General features: G+C 40.4%; 1 protein-coding gene across 1 annotated transcript in view; it reads right to left on the reverse strand.

The window, feature by feature from the left end:
* Positions 1–4653: 4653 nt before the first annotated feature.
* The window catches only part of sorl1 (sortilin-related receptor, L(DLR class) A repeats containing), a 43710-nt gene continuing 24569 nt past the window's right edge, over positions 4654–23794 (reverse strand). The window contains exons 10-48 of the mRNA XM_057350886.1: positions 23672–23789; positions 21186–21259; positions 20991–21079; positions 20728–20906; positions 20250–20436; positions 20030–20158; positions 18494–18579; positions 17741–17913; positions 17126–17257; positions 16959–17050; positions 16534–16780; positions 16314–16452; positions 15720–15893; positions 15514–15627; positions 15298–15420; positions 14946–15065; positions 14643–14768; positions 14314–14424; positions 14092–14223; positions 13644–13775; positions 13218–13352; positions 12973–13125; positions 12695–12856; positions 12482–12610; positions 12259–12385; positions 11987–12156; positions 11621–11733; positions 11425–11529; positions 11262–11328; positions 11060–11136; positions 10886–10973; positions 9805–9989; positions 8162–8281; positions 7912–8076; positions 7565–7739; positions 7374–7480; positions 7096–7294; positions 6776–6988; positions 4654–6469 (exon numbers count right to left, since the gene is read on the reverse strand). Coding sequence (XP_057206869.1) covers positions 6402–6469; positions 6776–6988; positions 7096–7294; positions 7374–7480; positions 7565–7739; positions 7912–8076; positions 8162–8281; positions 9805–9989; positions 10886–10973; positions 11060–11136; positions 11262–11328; positions 11425–11529; positions 11621–11733; positions 11987–12156; positions 12259–12385; positions 12482–12610; positions 12695–12856; positions 12973–13125; positions 13218–13352; positions 13644–13775; positions 14092–14223; positions 14314–14424; positions 14643–14768; positions 14946–15065; positions 15298–15420; positions 15514–15627; positions 15720–15893; positions 16314–16452; positions 16534–16780; positions 16959–17050; positions 17126–17257; positions 17741–17913; positions 18494–18579; positions 20030–20158; positions 20250–20436; positions 20728–20906; positions 20991–21079; positions 21186–21259; positions 23672–23789 — 5235 coding nt within the window. The 3' untranslated portion in view covers positions 4654–6401. The remainder of the gene's footprint in view (positions 6470–6775; positions 6989–7095; positions 7295–7373; positions 7481–7564; positions 7740–7911; positions 8077–8161; positions 8282–9804; positions 9990–10885; positions 10974–11059; positions 11137–11261; positions 11329–11424; positions 11530–11620; positions 11734–11986; positions 12157–12258; positions 12386–12481; positions 12611–12694; positions 12857–12972; positions 13126–13217; positions 13353–13643; positions 13776–14091; positions 14224–14313; positions 14425–14642; positions 14769–14945; positions 15066–15297; positions 15421–15513; positions 15628–15719; positions 15894–16313; positions 16453–16533; positions 16781–16958; positions 17051–17125; positions 17258–17740; positions 17914–18493; positions 18580–20029; positions 20159–20249; positions 20437–20727; positions 20907–20990; positions 21080–21185; positions 21260–23671; positions 23790–23794) is intronic.

Genomic DNA, 23794 nt, shown 5'->3' on the forward strand with positions numbered 1-23794 from the left:
CATGTCCACAGATTATGTGCTCTTGTAAGTCACAGGGTTCATTCGTGCAGGAAAATGGGGTGTTTTGTTCTGGTGCACCCACTACTGGTCTTTCCATGTAAACCTGTCATATTTCTACCCCGTGCTGGTATTCTTCTGAAAATGTACTTAAAATAATGATACAATTATAACAACAACAAAAACATCAAAATATATCAAATATAGACATGGACCTTTCTGTCTGACCTTTGTTATCTAGATACAGATCCATTATTGACCTCATGTAGGCTAGGCTAATTGTTTGTCCCAGTGCAGCTTTAGCATTGTAAAACTTAACAGCCCTTATCTGCACACACTGGACAGCTAACATCAATTACCTCACTATTACAAACAACAAATGGGCTATTACATTGTGGTGACATAACTGTGTACATTGGTGGAACATCAAGAACCATCATATTATGAACGTTTGTTATCATTTTGAAACAAATAATAAAAGACAAAGAGCAGATCATTCGAACAAAGTAGACTACTCAACAGCAAACCCAAAATAGATTTGAACAATTCTGTAACAAAACTCAAAACTGTTCTCTTCTATTGGATGGGTCTAAATATGATACTTTAAATATGACGTTGTGGTTGTTATTATTATGTTTCATGCCTCATGCCAGATAGCATATTTGATCTAATAGCCTACTTGGAGTAGCCTATTATTTTTCTGTTCTACTATGCACAGGTAAACCTTTCAGAGGAGTTTAAGCGATTGTATTTAATCGAATAATATAAATTTGCTCTCTCAAAGCAACAAAACTGTCAACATTTCACACTGTTGTGAGAGCTGTCACTCATGTCTCTGTGTGAGAATAGCTTGCCTTTCTTTCCCGTTGAACTGTTACGCGAGTGAATGCAAAGACGTGAGAGACCTCTGCTGGTGAAAAAGCGCTGTATGTTTAAAAAAATGTTAGAAGGTAAAACTAGTGTGGGTGAAAGGCACTATATATGCTGTGCCTTTTTAAGACCTGTGACAGTGTATTACATCTAAAAATCACAATAGTAGTAGACTTACAAAACATGCATGTAGCTTAACAATGTGATTTAAAAAATGCCCCTTGACTTGAAGTGGTTTTTTCAAAGGTTTTCAAAGTTATAGCGCTACCACAATGTTGACACATGTTTGAAAACCCATTCAAGGTACTTTGTCTTCTCCCCTGTCTCTATCTTTAATTTTCCTTTTCAAACTATAAAAAACTATACTGTCTTTGGAAATCTCAGATCATGGCACTGATCTGCTCATACTCAACGTACATCGCCAAAAACCATGAGCATGAGTTTTGGCCGCGAGCTAGAGATTTTGTCGAAGACTTTGGAAATCTGTCAAAAATGGCCAAAAGTCCTGGAGTGTGAAACCAGATGTAGTTTTCATGTCTCAAACAGTTGCATGAGGATGGAAAGTCATGCAAAGGAAAGAAGAGTATAGCCTATACAGGCATAGAGAGATGTTTACAAAAACAATAAAACAGAATTTTTTCAACACATTAAGAGTTTGAAATTAACTGTTGACATACCTGTCATTTTATCTGGTCACATGACTTTTCATGTCTCAAACAGTGGCATGAAGATGGAAAGTCATGCAAAGGAAAGGAGAGACATCATAAGTACAGACATACAGTGATGGTGTTGGTTGAAATTATTAAAAAGACTGAAATGAACTAAAAATATTTAGCACCCCGTTTTCGGCACAAGACCTTAATTAGAACGTAGAAAGTAACGCATTTAATGCTTATTTTTTGAATACGTTTTGCACTTTTTTAAGAAAAAAAATTCACCAACTGTTTCAAATATGCAGCTAAATAATTTGATAAATGACACACAAAGCTGACAAAATTCCCATTTAGAAAATGTAAGCGTTCAAAACTGATAGTATGGCATGTGTGCTAAAAAAAATCTAGAAATTCCATGACATCACGTATACTTCAGCCTCTCGTCAAAGTTCTTGTCCAATCAAATCCAATTTAGAATCCGAAGAGTTCCGCCCCCTTCACTGGGTTCACACCAAACGCGAATTAAGCCGATCCGACAGGCTTATGACATCACAGTACCGCGAGATCGATTCGAAACCAAATTTCTTGTAGTTTTTCGAATCGCTCTCGCGGTACTTTGATGTCATCCTCCTGTTGGATCTTGCGGCGCCGCATCAATTCGAACAAGCCTATTCTCTGGTTAACACAGGTGAGAGTGTTGACGAGGACAAGGCTGGAGATCACTCTGTAATGCTGATTGAATTAGAATAACAGACTGGAAGCTTTAAAAGGATGGTGGTGCTGGAAATCATTCTTCTTCTGTTAACCATGGTTACCTGCAAGGAAACACGTGCAGTCATCATTGCTTTTGCACATAAAGGGATTCTCAGGCAATATTGCTGCGAGTAAGATTGCACCTACATCAACCATTTATTGGATCATCAGAAACTTCAAGGAGAGAGGTTCAATTGTTGTGAAGAAGGCTTCAGGGCGCCCAAGAAAGTCCAGCAAGTGCCAGGATGGTCTTCTACAGTTGATTCAGCTGCGAGATCGGGGCACCACCAGTGCAGAGCTTGCTCAGGAATGGCAGCAGGCAGGTGTGATTGCATCTGCACGCACAGTGAGGCCAAGACTTTTTGAGGATGGCCTGGTGTCAAGAAGGGCAGCAAAGAAGCCACTTCTCTCTAGGAAAAACATCAGGGACAGACTGATATTCTGAAAAAGGGACAGGGAGTGGACTGCTGAGGACTGGGTAAAGTCATTTTCTCTGGTGAATCCCCTTTCCGATTGTTTGGGCATCTGGAAAAAAGATTGTCCGGAGAAGAAAAGGTGAGTGCTACAATCAGTCCTGTGTCATGCCAACAGTATAGCATCCTGAGACCATTCATGTGTGGGGTTGCTTCTCAGCCAAGGGAGTGGGCTCACTCACAATTTTGCCTAAGAACACAGCCATGAACAAAGAATGGCACAAAAACATCCTCAGAGAGCAACTTCTGGTGATGAACAATGCCTTTTCCAGCATAATGGAGCACCTTGCCATAAGGCAAAAGTAATATCTAAGTGGCTCGGGGACCAAAACGTCAACATTTTGGGTCCATGGCCAGGAAACTCCCCAGACCTTAATCCCATTGAGAATTTGTGGTCAATCCTCAAGAGGCTGGTGGACAAACCAAAACCTACAAATTCTTGCAAACTCCAAGCATTGATTATGCAAGAATGGGCTGCCATCAGTGAGGATGTGGCCCAGAAGTCGATTGACAGCATGCCCGGCCGAATTGCAGAGATCTTGAAAAAGAAGGGTCAACACTGCAAATATTGAGTCTTTGCGTAAACTTAATGTAATTGTCAATAAAAGCCTTTGACACTTATGAAATGCTTGTAATTATACTTCAGTATACCATAGTAACATCTGACAAAAACATAAAAATCACTGAAGCGGTAGACTTCGTGAAAAATATTTCTCAAAACTTTTGGCCACGACTGTATTGTTTTACCCCAACAAAATCGTTTCAAATGAGTGTTTTGTTTGTTCATTTGTGTGAACCGTGTTATTTCCAAGTTTGCTTTCGCTTTGCCTGAGGTGAAATTATTTTGCTCAATACTTCTATTTACACACTTTGCTTATTGTTTTTAATTCAAATGTGGATGAAGCAATAAGTTTAAGAAATAATGCCAAAATGTCAGAATACAATAATACCTACCTTTCACTTTTTAAGTTCTTCCTTATTCATATAACAAAAATAAATAAATGCATTATATTACACTTTGTCTGCAATATAATTTATTTGCCTTTAGTAAACTGATGTATTTACAAATAAATGTATTATAAATGAAGAAATCTACAAATAACTATAATTTAATACTAATAATAAAAAATATGAAAGATGCTAAAATATAGTTTTGATATAGTTGTTTATCATGGAATTTCTTTCACAACATAATTCGCAGTTTTTTGCGATAGGCAAATAGATAATTTTCCTGAGGGTGAGCAAGTTTTGGGTAAATAACCTAATCGAGATGTTAAATACGATAAATGTTAAACGTTCCTTATTTCAAAAGTGCTTTCATTTCAAATGCAGGCCTATAAATAAACTGATGTGTGTTAAATTTATCATGGTATAGAATGTTTGTTATCATTTTACAAAATACCAGATTTAGGTTTACATTACTGTATGCTACACTATAATCCAAATCAGTTAATAAAGACGTTAACAAATCTTTTAACACAGATCTTCTCATTTTCGTTCCACACCTGTTACCACCAAATGTGTTCACATACAACAATATTTTAATTAGATGTTTTTTGTTATTTGTTAAACGCTAACCAAAAATGATTGACTTGATTTTCTATTGTTTAAATCTTTTCAGTCACACTTAAATCCATCTTACTTTAAACTTTCTGTTTTACAGAATGACCCTGCTCAAGTGTTACATTTTCTTTTTGCTTAGATGTGGTGAGTTGAAGATGAGAAGGAATCATCAGGGAAATTCCTAATGAATCATTCATTACACACACAAAAATATTAATATCCACTTTTGGGTTTAACCCTCAGAGTGCAGGAACTGATTTGGCTTTACTAACATCATTAAATGAATTGAAAAGTATTGATTCTATGAGAAGTCAATACTGCAGAGTGAAAGTATCAAGGCCGACTCAACATTTTTCCACATTTATTTCAGCATAAGTGGTTGGTAAAACATCTCACATTGTACCACTTAAAAGATTCTTATCTTTAAAACCCTCAGTAGGCAGGCAAAGATTTCAACATGGCAGTGACACACGTCACCGCTATGTAAAAATCTTACATCGTATTGACCTAAATCAAACCAGGCAAACGCCACAAATGGTCGTGAGTGAAGAATACAAAGAAACATAAATGATGGCTCAGGACTCACACAAGTGCTGCACTGTTGAAAACATTATACAGTGGTCATTCACAATATGTCGATACACACATTTTCTATCACATCATTCTGTTTTTTTTTACATGTACAGTTCTAATTTTCTGTGAGCATGTGCTTCGTGTGATCGCACTGACATACTGCTACATACTGTGCTCAGTGTGTAATAAGGCAATGTGGTAGTGAATGAAACCATTTAATCGAGCAGTTAACGCCAATAAACAATGATGAAATATTAATAATGACCACAAGCATCTGAATGTAAACTGGCCATTAACCTCATTACAAACACGAAAGAAACAGGGAGACCATAACCATTTTCCTTTCTCTGGTCACCTCAATACAAGTTACGAAAAAAAAAAAAAGTTTGAACGAAAAAATACATTCATAAGCAAATTATAAGCAACACCCGCAACCCAAAGGCAACATGGATTTAACATGCACCTCTTCACAACGGTTAAGAAAAGCATGACGTCTGCTCTACCTTCTGCTTTTCTGTTGGCACAAGAGAGACTAGAATCAGGCCTGATGCTCAGACAGGATCTGCACAGGCTTCGGCAATACTGAACTCCTGTACAGCACAATAGTTTGAGAAAGAAACACACTGCGCCGCCTGTGGCAGTGTGACTGCTAACGCTGGTACAATCTACATTAACCCAGTTCCCTGAGAACACTAAAAACTAAAACCAATGGCAGCACATAGGATAGGCTATGAAAAAATATGCTCTGCTAGATAAAACGTGTGAGGCAAAAAGAGAGAAAAAATGCAATTGGCGTGGATCTAAATGTGGACAACACATAATGAGACGCTTTCGTCTTCAAGACGTCTTATTTAACTCTCATCTGAAAATAACTGATAAAACAACCAAGGGAGGTCATACAAATTTCACATTTTAAAAAAGAAAAGGGAATGAAAACTATTGCTGACGAGTCATAAATGGATACAACGTGTAAACAAGGTACCATGGAATTACGCAGGTCTACTGACATAAAGTGACACGAATCGAGCGTATGCAACAAAAATCCAATCCTGTGCAATTTACTGTCAACAGCCTACGTCGAACCGCCTTCCCTTTTCGACAGCATTCAATGGCCCTTTTATTCATCTGTACACATTTTTTATTTTCTGCACTGATCTACTGTACCCATATCTAGGTGCTTGTTTTGGCTTTAAGCAAATGTAATGAGTTTATGATAAGGGTCTTTTCCCTGTTCGGTGAGCGCGCCGATCCGATGACAAACTTCTTCACAGTTTGCTTCAGTTAATGCCTACAAAGTCCAATACCCACATATATTATATATAAAAAATAAGTTATTGCGAATCCGATAAAAGTGCATCCTATATTCAAAAATATCTCTTTCGCTCCATGTTTTCTTCTTCCTTGGGGTCCTGAAACCCGAATCCAGCGTTTCTAAGTGACGGGGGGTCGAGAGGAAGGGCCGTAAGAAAACGAGATAAGGAGGTGGAGGAGGAAAGTGAAGGAGAGAAGAGTCGTCCAGCTATGCAATCACCATGGGAACATCATCTGAAAAACCACTGATCATAGGAGCATCTTCATCATCATCACCTACAGGAGAGAGGAAAAATAATAAAAGCAATGTGTTAACTGATGAAATGAACAAAAGAAACCGAAATTAAACTGATTAAATTCACACAAAAAACGCAACCTACACTAACCAGACGTGAACTGAAGTATACTCAATTGAATTAAAGTGAACAAAACTGAGCTCAAATGAACTGAGATACACTAAACCAAACTTAATGAACTGAGCTCAGCTGAATCAAACGAATATAAATGAAATTAATTCAATGAAGTATATTCAAATGAATACTGAAAAGGATGCAAAAATGCACAAAAGAACCTTTTTCTTACCCAGCTCATCTCCTGAGGAGAAAATGGCCGAGCCTAGGCGCGAGTTGTAGTGGCTGTTAGCAAAAGCCGTGAAGCTGTGCTGTAGCCGTCGATGCCGGACGTAAAGGACCACAAGTCCTCCACACACCCCCACCAGCAGCAGAAACAACACTGGAACCACCACAGCTGCCGTGTCTCCCGATTTCCCCGACTGAGATGCAGAATCATTCGGCCCTGACGGATGAAAAGCTGTGTCAGGTGCCACAGAGAACAACTCTAGAACACAGTTTTAAGAAAATCATGCGTAACGCATAGTATTTGTAAACAGCAAACTGTCAGACCTGCTCCTTTCCCCAGTTCGTCATACAACAGCGCTGCCGCCTCTCCGCACAGCTGGTTGTTGAGCAGGCAGCGTGCCCGCACCGAGAACGTGTAGTTATGTCCCACCAACAAGCTGCTGATCCTGAAGAATGTCTCTGTGGTGTTGCCCAGACATGTGCTGGAGTTGGTCACGCTGTCATGCATGTACACCTCATAGCCCTGAGGGAACATGCAGAGATTAATGTTGACGTGTGGAGAGAGTATTTAAGTAATGTTTTGTAAACTTCTAGTATCTAACCCTGCTCTCATTGAAGGTCCGGTCCTTCACAGCGAGACTCTTCCAGAAAAGGAACACGTGGTCTTGTTCTTCTATGATCTTGAGGGCCTCGGGTGCAGGCAGAGGAACTGTGTGAACAAAAAAGATGTATGTATGTGAGAGAATGTTCATATATATATGACTGAAATGAAGTAATGAAGAGATGTTCTTACCGGTGTTGAGTGTGTAGCTGGTCTCTTTGCTCATGTTGAGCAGTCTGATGGTGATGCTGTAGCGTCCTCCAGGCTCCAGACTTTTGAGCGTGTACTCCACTGTATTATTCTGAGTTTTCACTTTGTAGTCCCTCTCCGTCTTACGAACCATGTCTCTCACGTGCACTGCATAGGTCTGGTACATAAACACAAACATGTCTTTAAATACTCAAGCAAACGGCTACTATCCAAACTACATTATAACCAAAGTCATACATCGATCCCCAGGGAACACGCATACCGATTAAATGTATATCCTGAATGCACATGCATAAATGTAAAACTGCTTTACAATAAAAATGTCGCACCAGAGGACTGCTGGGAGAGTCGTACGGTGGCTGCCACTTCAGAGTGGCTTGTGTCTTATCCACTCGCACTTTATGCAGGTTTCGAGGTGGCAGTCGCTCGTTGGGGATCATCTTAACTACTGCATACTCAGATGGAGGACCCAGGAATGGAACGATCACCCTCACCTTTAAACCACATACAAAATTCACAAACGTGTGGATTTCTCTTGAGTTTCGATATTGAAAGTGAGGACAAAGTGTGGACACTAACCAGGAAAAGGTACTGCTCATCACTGTCTACTAGGACTGTCAGACTGCTGGAGGTGGTGTTTCGCCTGTAAGGTCTACGGTAAAGCTCCAGGAAGGATGTGGCATAGAACACCCCATACATCTGTGAAAACACACACATTATTGTTCACACAGAGAGTGAGACGAGTTGTGCTGCTTGAAACGTAAGCGTTCTTCTGGGCAGGTAAATAGCGGAGATAAATAATACTTATTTTACTAAAAATCATTCTAATTTTATTTTTATATTTTGTATTTCATAAACCGCTAACTTTTTCCCAACATTGGTAAATGCATTTGCTTACATGAACTAACAATGGGCAATTAGACTTTCAGCATTTAGTAATCTTTGTGTTAGACATGTTCATGTTAGTTTATTGTCTAGGGATGTAACAATATCAAAATCTCACTGTACGATAATACCTCGATATTTATTGCAATATTTAAAATGACAAATGATGACTTGGAAACGTGCCATAAGCATCCTCTTTTCATTATCCTCATAATAATCATAACTGTTCCTTAGAGGTATGAGTTATAGTATGAGCTGGGTCAAGTGACCTAAATATCCCTTTTATAAAATAAAATAATTGCACCAGATGGACCTTGCCAAAGGTAACATCTATTATTTTTTCTAGCATTCTCTATGTTAGGCCCGGAAGACCTATCGTTTCATACAGTCATGTGACCACGATAATATTGAGAACATTTTGTTTATGCGATAACAAGATATCGATAATATAGTTACATCCCTATTATTGTCCATTAACTAATGTTAAAGTTATAGTTTACCCAAAATTGAAAATTCCATCATCAAATATGTATACTAATAGATTCTTAAAATCAACATTTGCTACACTCTATTAAAGTGATAGTTCACCCAAAATGAAAATTCTGTCATGCTTTAATCACCCTCTTGACATTTTAAACTGTATGACTTTCTTTCTTCTGCAGAACACAAAAGAAGATATTTTGAAGAAGGTTGGTAACTTAACAGTGCTGGCACCCATTCACTTCTATTATATGGATACAATACCAATGCTAGTGAATGGGTGCCGGTTAACAACATTCTTCAAAATATCTTCTTTTGTGTTCTGCAGAAGAAAGAAAGTCATACAGGTTTGAAATGACAAGAGGGTGAGTAAAGGATGACAGAAATGTCATTTTTGGGTGAACTATCACTTTAATAGAGTGTTACAAATTTTGATTTTAAAAATCTATTAGTAAATGCTGAAATGAACAATTATAAATAAATAATTAATTGAATTAAAGTATAGTTCACTTCAAAATGTGCCCCCATTCACTTTCCATAGTCATTTTTATTCCTACTATGGAAAGTCAATGTGGGGAAATTTTGAAGTGAATGACTCCTTTAATATGATATTAATAATATTAATAAAAAGATAAAAATAAATGCTGTAGAAGTATTGTACATTGTTAGTTCATGTTAGCTGATGCATTACCTAATGCTAAAAATCCCTTATAAGGTAAAGTATTACAAATATTTTAAACATTTTGTAAAAGTATTTATAATAGCAACAATAATATTTGCATTTGGAGTAAAGACAAGCAAAGCAAAAAAAGTAAAATTAAAACACTTCCATTTACACACACTAAATGTAATCCCACCTCAGCGGGAGGTCCGGTCCAGCTGCACTCCACAGCAGTCTGGTTAAGAGCCCGGGCCTTCAGTGAAGGTTGAACAGGTGAGGTTCCCTTGGTTTGTTGGCGAGAGAAAGCAGTGGGACTGTCTCCCTCATCTGTGTGAGCCCACACGGCCACCTCATACACCGTCCCTGCTGACAGGTTAGTGGCTGCACAAGAAACAGGGAAAAACGATGACACAAATGAGCATGTCTTCATGTAAAAATACTAATGTCTTATAACTGTGCAGGGGTTTTCCTGCATAGAGAAATTGGAGGCGGCCGCCTCCGTCAAATGTCATGCCGCCTCAGGCTCTCGCCAAAATTATGTTGTGAGTCTTTACAAGAATGCTGCGTGCATTTAACAGACTGTCATTTGTAACTGCAGTTGCGACATTACGCCACAGTGGAGGCGCTGTTTCCTTATCAGCACACCGAGGCGCTAAAAAGAGTTGCAGAACAAGAGCCAGCCTTGTGTTTGTTTTGCATCCAAGTACGTTTAATTTCTTGATATTTCCTAAATTAACATGACGTACATCATTGTAATGTCTTCAGCTGTGCAGTTGGACCGTTGAATCAGCGTATACTGTACACAGCGAGTTCGCCAGTATGAACGCACATTGCGTTTAGAACGACTCACACACGAATGACTCATTTGAACCGATTCATTTAAACTATTGAACTTTTCAGTCACTAGAGAATATAAGAGATCATTGAATCATTTAAAGTGAACCACAGAGAATGCAAGATGTGAATGAGCGTTGCTCACTTAGTAAGACTGGTTAATTCAGTTGGCTATTGTGGGCTGAAAAGTTAGTTGAAAATAATAAAAAAGCTATTTGATTAAAAAAAATTCTGTTTGGTTGAATAAAAGTAATGTTTTATATAACTTAATAATTGTCATTTTTATCTAATTTTATTAGAACTTTTAATATGTCAAACTCAAAGTCACTTTGGTTAAGCCACTTAAAGGTACGGTAGGCCTACGTGTGTGTGTACAAGATCAGGATGGCACCACCTCCGCCTCATTTTGAGCCAGGAAACCCCCTGCTGTGATGTGTTTTTACCTTGCAGTGTTCCTGAAACTGTGTAATTCCTGCTCTCCTTCACATGTTCGTCAAATACCCATGAAATGACGACAAAATAGTGCACCACCTAACATAGATACACGAAGAGTACATTTTTAAGTTGAAAAAGGACAACTATGAAATCCACATTCAGACGCAGAGCAAACGCCTCACCTTATAGTTAGAAGTGATGGATAAGCTTATCGAGTTCTCTGTGAAGCTGGTGATCACGACAGTAGGTGGAGATAAAGCTGGAAAAGACGTTTCATAAAACAATTCATTACAACTGCACTATAAGATAAAAGACTTGAGTGTAAATGTCCAGCAGGGGGAGCCAGTACCCTTCTTGAGAACCTTTTAAAAAGTCACTAATTACCTTTTTGAGGAATAATAGATTTGATTTCAGTCCAGTTTCCCACTCCTCTGCTTGTGACGGCAGCCACCTGACGAAAAAACGGGGTTATGAAATAACGATGAAATCAAATGTAATTTAATGTTACTTTTTTAATGACGCTGGTGTGTTTCTTATTGTGTCTTACCCTGAATCTGTAGTGTGAACTGGGTTGCAAGTTCTTCACTTCTGCATTAGTGTTAGTGCTACGCAGGGAAAACCACTCAGGACTGTCATTCTCACTGTACTCCACCTGCACAACACACATAAAAAAGCCAGTCAGACACATGTATGACTTTCAAATGATATAACCGTGTTTTAGTTCCAGAAGGCTTCACACTCACAATATATTCTCGGATATATCCATGTGCTTTATCTGGGGGGTTCCAGATACACTGAACTGTCCCGTCCTCCTTGCTGTCAGAGTTCAGCTGGAGGGCCTGAGGGGGGTCCGGCACTGCCATATAAAACAGCCATCAGAATCTACATTTCTGCTAGATGTTCTTGTGTCATACATGCTATTCAAGCAACTGATTCTATTGTATTGTGTGGTATTTAACTATCAGTATGAAAGAAAAAAAGAATCAATTTGGCTCTTTATCTAATACAAAATATTTTGTTTTATTTAATACACATTGTATTTATTTATCTATATTTCACTTCATTAGAGTCAAAGGATCATATTTAAATGACTTCTAATGCAAACTTACATCCTTCTGGCGTCCGCAGCGTGAGCACTTCATTGGTCTTGTACTGTTTGCTGAGGCATTGAGTCTGAACCTTCACCTGGTATGTGGTGTCTGGAATCAACACTGTCAGCGTGGCGCTGCCCTTATTGCTGTTTGTGTCCATCACAGTCCACTGCTGGACTCCCACCACCCTGGACAACACATAAAGCCGGTGTCACTCACACATGCCAACCCAGAAACCTTTACTGCTGCTGTGTATCTGAAAGCTGTAGTTGTACGTGTATGGGATGTACCTGTAGTATATGACAAAAGAACAGGAGGAGGTGGGTATGTTTTTGGGCCTGGACCATGTGAGCGTCACAGCCCCTGAGAAGTTAGAGCTCCACTGCAGATTCTGAATCTTGTAAGCAAACAAATCCCCTGCGACAGAGAAACAGTTTGAATGAATGTACAGTATTTATTAAAATGATCAAATAAATATACAATATTCTCTGTAAACAGCTGTGGGTTTCTCACCTGTGCAGTTCATCTCATCGCTGTGGTCAGAACAGTCCATGAAGCCGTCGCACCTGTCGGAATTTAGCAAGCAGGCCTCACCGTCAGCACAGAGGGTCGCGTTCACACAGGTCAATGAACCGCGGGTGGCTACAAAAGGGGTGAAATAAAACTTTTGTGTTAACTTGCTTTCGTTACGACAAACCTGTCTGTACATCCCTCAAAAACACTTACGACAGTTGGCCTCATCAGAGCCGTCTTGGCAGTGCAGCTGTCCATCACAGCGCTTCCAGTTTGCGATACAGTTCTGGGGCTTCACGCAGAGGAACTGATCTTTAGCACAGCGACCCGATGGGGGCGGAGCTTGAGTTGCCACTGGGGTCACAGCGCTATGTGCTGAGAGAGAGTTACACGAGAGATGGATTAGTAAAATATCAAAAATTGTTGCTAAAAATTTATCTAGGTCCTTGTATATTTGAGACTCCTGTGAGTGGCTATAAAAGAGAAAGTACCTGTTGGACATCCCACTTCATCACTGCCATCGGGACAATCAGCGTAGCCTTCGCACACCCAGGTGTTCACAATACACGCACCCGATCCACAGCGGAAACGGTTGGGAGCGCAGGTAGCTGGACCCGGGGCAGGTGTGTGAGGAGCAACACCTCCTGTTAACAACATTTGCAATGTTTGCAATTACTACCCGATTTGAGGCTAATAAGCACCGAGTGGTCAACCAAACAATGGTCTGTTAGTGCACCTGAGCATTGAGCCTCATCAGACCAGTCGCCACAGTCATTTTCCCCATCGCACTTCCACCAGGCGGGCACGCAGCGGCCATTCTTACACCCGAACTGGAAGTAACGGGAACAGCCCGGCTCCTCTGTTGGTGAAGCTGAAACAGGAAGTAAACAAGTCAGGTGTTAGCAAACTAGCCCAGGAATAAAATAAACAGCAATGTTTGTACAGTGTGTGGTGTGACTGGTTTGAATCGTATTATAGAAATTTTTCCCTGAATTCTGCAAGTCTGGTCCACTTTGTAGAATATTGTTAATCTTGGCCATTTACTGCCCATTTAAATAGGAAGCGACTATGCGATGTAAAGAGACAAACTAGTTTGTATGACATGTTATAGAATGGTTAAATTAAACGTCATGCAATAAAGGTTGCCTATTCCTCCGCTCACCACAGTTGGCTTCATCTGAGTAGTCGCCACAGTCATCCATGCCATCACATTTCCATTCCAAAGACACACACATTCCGTTGGCACACTGGAAGTTGTAGCTGTCGCATGTTTTCTCAAACTCTGGGTTAGTTGCTGTGAAAAAACAAATAATTGTGTGATTTTTTTGTGGATGTCACATAGTGTAAAATGAACACTACGATGGGCTTTTTATTTTCCTAAAGGGCATCAAAACAATGTCAGAATAAAAAGTAAAAAAACGAAATAAACAAAATGTAAGATGAATTTGACCGAAAGCATCTTTAAAACAACAATTAAATAGATACTAAAAATGTTTTGGCCACAGTAACCATAAAAAGCTGCTATCATCACAGCTCTAAACTGGATTAAACCTTAAATCAATCACATTAGCAACGGTCACATCAATCTATTCAAAAAGCAATGGCCTCACAGCAGCCGGCATATGCCGCATCCTCATCGGATCCGTCTGCGCAGTGCCGTGTGCCGTCACACACCAGAGACTGAAACAGACACTGCGCTCGATTCCTGCACACAAACTCCATATATCGCGTGCAGAGAGGATCTGCAAGAACAGGCACTTATTATTCCCTGTTTATCACTTAAAACACTATTTACCAACAATAACACTCGCACAAAGCAAGAAAGAGCATACCGCATCGTTGCTCGTCCGAGCCCCCTGGACAGTCCTCCACACCATTGCAGTGAGCACTAGCGGGCAGACAGGTGCCGTTATTACACAGGAAACCGTTGCATTTTTCACCTCCTGCAAGATAAAAACACATCAGCTTCTGAAGAATCACAGCTATTTTAGGAAACATTTAGGCCATTTATTCGCACTGAACCTTTTTTCTATTAAAAACATAGTATTAACATGTGTATGATGTTAAAGGTGTATTAATAATTTCCTTTAATATAGTGTGTCTAAGTTAAGTTTACAAAGTTGAGTATACATACTCTACATGTTAATGTTTGGTTACTGACCACAGTGAGTAGGGTCCTCATCTGAGCCATCCTGGCAGTCATCATCTCCATCACACATCCAGCGCTGAGGGATGCAGTGACCTGTGTGACACTGGAAACTGCTGCTCTCACATGTGTGGTGGCCCACTTTGAGAAATATGTATCACACTTGAGTGCATTTATATGTATCATACACATTCTGAGCAGAGTAAGGCGCTCATGACGTCACATGACGTCAGATGAGATCTTTGGATAGAAGCGTGGGCCAAATGCATAAATGTACAATTTAACGCATATTTTTATCTGCAGTTGAGTTTCTCTCACCTGTACAGTTGGCCTCATCTGACCAATCCCTGCAGTCGTTGTCTCCATCACACCGCCAGGCGTCCCGAATACACACACCTCTCGCACATGTGAACTCTCCTGGGCCACACTGATGAGACTCTGTAAATAAACCAGATTAATTATCAGCACCACACACTGAACTAAATAAAACACACCCACTAGGGGTGGGCGGCACAACCCAAATCCTCACATTGCAAAGCATATAACCTGAATTGTATATCAGAGTAGATTATTTTGTTGGTAAATAATGAATTGACTATGTGTTCATGTCTGCTTTTTAAGATTAAAGGTGCTGCCTGCCCCTCTCATCCACACAAACACACACACGTACCACAGTGTTCCTCATCACTGTTATCTCCACAGTCATCCTCGTGGTCACACTTGAATGCCAGAGGGATGCAGGAGCCAGAGGCCACACAGCGAAACTGTACCGAGGAGTCGCAGGAAGTGGTTGCTGCAAAGAGAGAACAGCGGATGAAACGCATTGACGTAGTCTAATGAGATAAAGGTGATGGGGTCAGGGGGCGGGGCTTGTGGTGTCACTCACGGCACTCCTGTTCATCGCTCATGTCGCCACAGTCATTATCGCTGTCACATTTCCAGATGCTGCTGATGCACTTCCCGTTGGAGCAGCGGTACTGGTTCGGCAGGCATGTGTGTTCTGATGTGCAGCAGAAATGTCAATAAACAAGTTACTTAAAAACTATTGCCAATGTGTAGTGTTGCATTCACACCACTAAGGTGTAGTCAGACCTGTTTTAACGCAGGTATTATTGCGGAGCTGGTATCCACTGGGACACTGGCACTGGATCTCTCCTGAGGGCAGGGTGGTGCTGGAAACTCCATCTGGACACACGCAATGACGCTTGTTGCCAGGCTGGGGAAGACACAGCAGACTGCATGGCTGCTCAGCACACGCATTTTGACCTGCAGAAGAGAGTGATAGTTCAAAAAAACTGTTTATCTAAAAGGTCCAATTTTCTGGAGGATGTATTGACAGAAATGCAATATAATATACATAACTATGTGTTCAGAGGTGTATAAAGACCTAACATAATGAAGCGTTCTGTTTTTATTACCTTAGAATGAGCTATTCCCCTTACATGGAATTCACCATGCTTTTTTTACAGTAGCCCTAAACAGACAAACTGCTCTACAGAGCGCGTTTCATAGATACATTATCTCCTTCAGCAAAGAAGCTAAAACATGACAACATCTTAGTCCTGTGTCAGCCACCGTAGTGCTTCGAAAGGGAGGGGTGGAGTGAGCCGTTAGATGCCCCAAATTTCATACATTGGACCTTTAACTCAGTTGCAACCATGTAATGGTCCTCTTTGAAGGACTGACCTCTGGTTTTCCCCTTGTAGAATATCTTGAGATCCATCACCCCAGTCAGCCTGCCCACTAACAGCTCACTGTCTGGTGAGCCTGATTTAGGTGCCTTGAAGATGCCCATTCTAGACCAGTCATCCCAGTACAGATCATTCTACACAAACATAGACCAGTATGATGCTCCTGATCATTGAAGAGAAACGGTGTTTTCAAACGACAATAGTCTTAAGCCTACCTTAAAAACAGCAATGGCGTAAGGATGAGGCAGACCCTCCATCAGCACAGTCCGACGGCCTCCATTGAAGTCCGCTCTTTCAATGCGATCTCCGTACGCCTCTGTCCAGTACAGCCATGAGTCATCTGTGGTGATGCCTTTGGGCCAGCGAATTCCCTCAGACACGATGCAGGAGATGTTAGAACCGTCCATCCCGCTGCGGTAGACGCCCGCCGTGTGATCGCCCCAGTCAGTCCAAAACATCATGCTGAGAGAGAGTATACACAGCTTAGTGGATCTGAGGATGAACTAATCACCGGATTTGCAAAGGTTTTCTTGAAACATCACATCACTAAAAGGTATTTAGCAGCAGCTAAATTAGACAAGCAGATCTGTGTATTCCGTCTTGTTTTCTGTCAGTGAAACGGATTATGGGAAATCCGTACCTCTCTTCAGGCATAAGTGTTAGGGCGCGAGGGTGCTCCAGCACTGAAGAGTTAACCAGAGTGTGTCTCAGGTCTCCGTCTGCATTGGACACCTGGAAGCCAGACATTGTATTAATAACTACGAACCTTTTTTATTACCAGCTGCAGTTGTTTCTACTTATGATTACCTCGATTTTCTGAGCATCAGCATCCACCCAGTACAACAACCTGCTGATGGGGTCAAACGACAGCGCCTCCACGTTTTGCAAGTCCTTTTTGATAATCACTTCCTGTCCTGAGCTCCCATTCAAACACAGTCTCTATGACACCAAAACACACCAAACACAGCATATGATTTTATGTAAATGGCTGTTTTTGAGCCTAAGGATGTTTAGAAAACTAAGTTAACAAACATGAATAGTTCTCATGCTAAGGGTATGTTCAAACCGTCTTCTAAATATAATTCACATTTCTATTTAATTGAATTTATTTGAATCATTCATCAAATAAATGAAGGTATCATTGAAGAAAGCCCCTTTTACTAAAATCCTCATATAACAAAGATTAGAGGCGGTTTCCCGGACAGGGATTATCTTAAACCAAATTATCATAAACAAACATTACTTGTGTGCATTTTGAGACAAAATAATGACACTGATGTGCCGTTTTCAGTTTAGACGGCTCTAACATTAATTTTAGTCTAGGACTAGCCTTCGGCAAACCGCCCCTAAAAGTTAAAATCTCTTTATACATACAAAAATAAACCCTACAAACATAAAACAGTCTGAAAGATGTTCATTCACCTGTATGGTGTCCAGTGAAATATCAGCCCAGTATAAGCAGTTCTTCTCATAATCAAAGTCTAAGGCCACGGCCTCGTGGAGACCCGAGAGAGGCAGCGGCTGGTCTGTTCCTGTGGCCAGATCATAGCGATGGATGGAGTTCCTCACCGCATACAAGATAAACTCATTACTCTCTATAATGAGAAAGCAAAACAGGAAAGAAACACTGAATTAGACACACTTCTCGCAGGTTGTTGTTTACAGCACTAACCTTAAAAAAATAAAAACGTATCTACCACCAACATTTATCCCTATCACTAAATCTCCAATGTCACAATCACAACAAATATTTTGCTAGCTTCACACCCTTTAAAGGTCCAGTGTGTCATTTTTGGGGGATCTATTGACAGAAATGCAATATAATATACATAACTATAATGAAGCGTTATGTTTTTATTACCTTCAAATGAGCTATTTCTATCTACATACACCTACAATTCCCTTGCATGGAATTCACCATGTTGTTCGTACAGTAGCCCTAAATGGTGTCAGCCACCGTAGTGCTTTTCAAAGGGAGGAGTGGAGTGAGCCGTTGGTTGCAATTCACAACCTCACAACTAGATGCCTCTAAATTTCATACATTGAACCTTTAAAACTTTAAAATCTGAAGTTCTGTTTCATGAGCTCGATCCGATGAGATGCAAAATACACCCACAGTTCATACCATGGTGATTTTGTGATCAAGATTGTATAATCCGAGGAGGTGGGTCTTACCTCCCACAGGACAGGGCAGCATTTCTCCATCCAGCCGAGCTTCAACATCTCCTCCGCTGCAGCTGTCCCCAGACACCTTCCTGTACCTAAACCATCAGTTCATCGCAAAACAAACACAGAAAATCATTCTCTACAATTCACCCCAGCAATTTCCTTATCCTAAAGAACTTCGGTGTCTAAAACCTGACACTAGGTGATGCTGTAGTTACACGCATCAGTAAACTTTCTGCTATCATAGATTTATTTCCTGCTCTTACACAAGACAAAATGAATAACCAGATATACAGTTATTAAACAAAGATATTACAGTAGAATAGCGTAATGTTATACTGGACCAGGTCAGAATAGAGTAATCCAGAGCCCAGTGTAATTACAGTATTTAATGTCACTTCCCCATTTCTCAGTAATAATTTTCTATAATTGGGATTAACCTCATTTCCTCCCGCTCACATCTCATCTGACTGAGCAAGACATCTAAACTTATCCAGCTCAATTCAGTTCTGCAGTCTGTGTTCTAAATAAATCCTCTCTTCACGACTGCAGATAATGAGAGGAGAGAGACGCGCGGTGACACAGCAGCAGCACATCAAATAATGCTCTCTGGCTGCTGATGCTGACGGCTCATGATCTGTATCCACGAGGAAACCATGCCATTAAAAAGTATCACCCTGCTGTACTTCATCCTTTTGTTTCGCAGCATAGAATCACGGTGGGATATTTTGGCTTTATTGACACTCCTTCAGCTGTTTTATTCATAAGATATCTTTTTCACCGTTAAGTATAAAGAAAGTTGTCAGCCCTTTACTGAGGTTATTAAGTGGCATAAATAGTTAAATCAGTCAGTTGCATTTAAATTGATCGCGGTATAAAATACGCCTGGACTGTGCAACTTCTGCTGAGTCAGTGTTGTGGCAGAACTCCTTTGAAAAAGTCATTAAAAACATTAGACAGATACAAGAGTGTCACGAGTGACCAGTCAAGGACATTGGTGAGACAGACCAATGAGAAGCTCCTGTGACTGAGATTAGAGAGATTGTGCCTACAGCAAGTGTTGCCCGGGTACTTCAGCACAGAGAAAACCAATGTTTAATAAAATGTCATATGACATCTCAGCTCTTCTTTGCCTAAAGACAAAGAAAATCAAGAGAAAACCAAGCTTTTTGGCCATCAGACTTACAGCCATGTTTGACCTAAAAGGGCTCTGAAGTCAAAATTCTGGAGTGAATGGACAAGATACATACCAATGTTTTTAAGCTTTTGATACCAACATAAAAAGTGACTCTGAAATGGCCTAAAAACAATGATTAATGTCTTGGAAAAGTACATATCTCAATCCAACTGAGAATTCCTGACGATGAACTGATATACCCTCTCTATATACAGCAGAGGATAAATCATTAAAATGATAATTTACCTAAACGCATACCCAGAAATAGTGTCTCCTAATCTTGGTCTTTTTTTCTGCGGCTGTATATGTGAATGTTATAAATATATAATGTATGATGCATATAATGTATTGAATAACTGTCTTTTCACCCTTTGCTGCGACGATAAGTGGTGCCCACTGGACAGGGTACCGGTGGGGTATACGGGCTGCCGGAAAACTCTGGATCAGGCACGCACACCTCAAGAGACAGATCCTCACTCGGCTTGAACCCGTAGTCGCTAGGAAACAGAAAGATTAAACAATCACCTACTGAGAATTTATTGTAATAAACTGTAATAAAAAGTAATCATAGGAGATTTCAGCTTGTACCACTCATAGTCCTGTCGAGTGCACGAGCAGTTCGATAAAATCACTGGTCTATCAAAGTCCTCTCCGTTGAAGCAGGTGGCGTGAGGTGAACGGTGCTTGTACACCATCTCTCTGCCGAGCAGACAGCCGTTTCCTCTCTCATCAGACGGGGACCAGAGTTTATAGTCGCCCTCGGAGCACGGCACACCTAAACATCATAAAAAACATCATATGTACAAAGCTTGTCTTGACAAAGTTTAAAATATACAGTATAGGCCTGATGTCCAATGAATACTTCAAGATGTATTCAGGGTTAAATACTAGTTGCTAGGGCTGTGCTAAATGGTTGATAGGGTGCTGAGTGTTGTTGCTATGCTGTTGCTATGGTGTCATGAGTGGTTGCAAGGAAACAGTTGGCAACATCAAATCATCCTTGGCTGGCACTCCAAAAACACACAGCATGTGTTATTTTAAACATTTAATATCTTATTGATCTCACCAAGCACATCGCTGGCGTTGACCTGCAAGATCAGCCAGCTGTGTTTCTGGTCCGCGTAAGACCCGAAGATGGTGAAGATGGTGCTCTTCTCACCCGGCTCCGTCAGCAGCTGGTACACGTACACCTCCTGCTCGGAAAACTGAAACTCTTTCCAGGTTTCCCCCTCGTTGGTACTGAACCTGAGCCAGCAAAGACAAGACAGCGATCAGTAACGTCGTAAAGCTGGATAATACGCACAGTGATCTCTGAAGGACGTCACTCACTTGAGGGTTTTGGTGGAGCCGCCTTGTGCTATAGCCATTAGGATCCCTCCGTGATCTCCCCAGGTGTAGAAATGAGGACCAGCCAAGGACTGAAGAACAATTTGATGCATAATGATGCATTTTTTTAGTCAGGGAATGAAATCTCACTGAAAACCACTACATGTGAGTTTAATGTGTGATATGGTCGATCCTCACCTCTCTCCACATGACCCCTGCACTGCTCGATACGTACACATTGGGCTTGTTGGCCAGATTCTTTCCCACGGATCCTGTGCAGAAGACAGTAGGGAAGGGAGAGAGAGAGAGAGAGAGAGAGAGCGAGAGCGAGAGAGAGAGAGACGGTCAATAATCGCTGCATATCACATTTCATATCTCATAGGCCCTGTTTACATTTGGCGTTAACATCCATCTCGGGTTATCCGAACACAAGTGGACAGTGCAAAACACTGCCAAAACATAGGTGCACGCAAGGTCTTGAATGTTTTGATCCGAGAGCTCAAACCAAATTCATAAGTGTTCACAAAAGCATGTAAACACCATATTGGTAGTGTGAATGATTTGAGAGCAAAATAACATTGTAGGACCACATGCTCAGTCACCTAAAGATTAAATATGTAATTTTTTGGAGGATCTATTGACAGAAATGCAATATAGTATACATAACTATGTCTACAGAGATGTATAAAGATCTTACATAATACAGCGTTATGTTTTTATTACCTTAGAATGAGCTATTTCTATATACATACACCGCAAGTCCCCTTATTTGGAATTTACCATGTTGTTTCTACAGTGGCCCTAAACGGACAAACTGCTCCACAGAAAGCAATTCGTAAATATGTTATCGCCTTCGGCAAAGAAGCGGAAACGTAACGACATCTTAGTCCTTGTTCTAGCCACCGTAGTGTTTCGAAAGGGAGGGGGCAGTGAGCCGTTGGTTGTAATTCGCAACCTCACCACTAGATGCCGCTAAAATCTCCACATTGCTCCTTTAAGTCAAAAACAAGGCTTTTAAACCAGATCTAAAAATGTGTAAAAAGCTGTTTGCGCAGAATATCCCCAAAACAATAGGAAGTGACAGATCACAGGATGCGTGCATATCCAAATTCAGTTAGTTGGCAAAAAATAACAATAAGCCTTTGACCCAAAATGTCACAATTACAGCGAGATTAAAATCAATTTGTCAGCTTTATCCAATTTCAGAAAAGAAATATCATCCAGCTACCAACCACAACACAAAACAGAGACTAAACAACAAGGCACAAGTGATCTGTCACACAAAGATCACTATGAGCAAAAGACAAGAATCAAAGTGTTCCTTTATGTCGCATCAATCTCACCAATGTGTCAAGAGAACAAAATACTGTTTGTAACCCTCTCCTGTGCTTCACAGCTCTGATCTCAAACCCTCACTACTTTTCTTCAACAAATATATTTTACTGGTGGTTTTCTCATTAACTAATTCGAGTGGTAATGAACGTAATTCGCATTCATCTTCCTAAAAGAGATATGTGCAGAGAGAAAGCATTTAACACATTTTTATCAACGAGAACAATGTCGGGGGGGGGTGTGATGGCTCTCGGCTGGGTAAGTCGATGAGTGTGAGGGTGTGTTTGCATGTTATAATTAGCCGGTGGTTGAAATACAAAATAATTAGCGCATCTGCGTCGCAGCGATATCAGCCAAAGAGGGCAGATATTTTCATAAGCCTCATGCACTTCTCGGGCCTTAGCTGCATGTGCATTATCTAATAATCATTTAATTAAAGATCTTGGCAGGAGAGGGATTTTTTTAGCGTCTGCTAAAAAAAATGACTAAATGAAAGAGAGAAAGAGAGAGAGGGTGAAAGAAGGATTCAAAAGAGAGGAAGCGCCTTTCAAAGTGTAAAGAGAGCAAAATCAATGTTTTCTATCTAGTGTGAAATAAAGAAATCAGACTAATGGAAAAGCTGTTTTTTTATAAAAGATAAAAAAAATGTTCAACCATTTTTTAAATACTGTGAAAGAAACGGGCTTTATACACTGTTTTAGCAGCAACAGCATAAACAAACTTTATGTGTCCCAAACTTTATGAGACCCATAACGTGCGGTAGACCTCTGCAAAGAATCAATACCTGCTGAGTAGTTTTAATTTAATTTAATACAATTAATTTACAATAAATTTTTATATGAATTAAACATAAGATAAACTTTTATATTATAACCAAACAGAGACCAAAAGTTAACTTCAGGCCAGCGCGTGTGTCCGATGGAACCGTCTAATATATATCGATCCAGGGACCCCCTGCAGAATGGGTTTATGTTTAAAGGGATAGTTCACCCAAAAAAGACAATTCTGTCATCATTTATTCACCCTCGTGATGTTTCAAAACTGTAAAAGCGTTTCAATTAATATGCTAGTCACTTTTGTCCAAACAATTATTGTGAATGGGGACTGGAGCTTAAAAGATAGAAATCTTGAATGCTCCAGTCTCCATTAATTGTAAACATAAACAAAAGTTACCAGAACATTCCTCACAGATTCTTCATTTGTGCACCACAGAAGAAAGTTGGTACAGGTTTTGAAACGACATGTGTGATTAAATACTGACAGAAATAGCAAGCCTGCTCGTATTTCCGTTCACACACACATACGCAAGAGAGTGTTTAACCGCAGATCACACAGCTGATCATGTGGCCCACCTGTTGCCATGATGAGGCCAGGTGCAGACTCTTTAGACAGAATAGGGATCCTACGCAGCTGAATGTTCAGGAGCTGACTCCACCGCTGGGCCAATTGCAGGGAACAGCCACTGTCCAGCTGAG

This window comes from Triplophysa rosa, linkage group LG14 (genome assembly GCF_024868665.1).
Source record: "Triplophysa rosa linkage group LG14, Trosa_1v2, whole genome shotgun sequence".
Taxonomy (NCBI): domain Eukaryota; kingdom Metazoa; phylum Chordata; class Actinopteri; order Cypriniformes; family Nemacheilidae; genus Triplophysa; species Triplophysa rosa.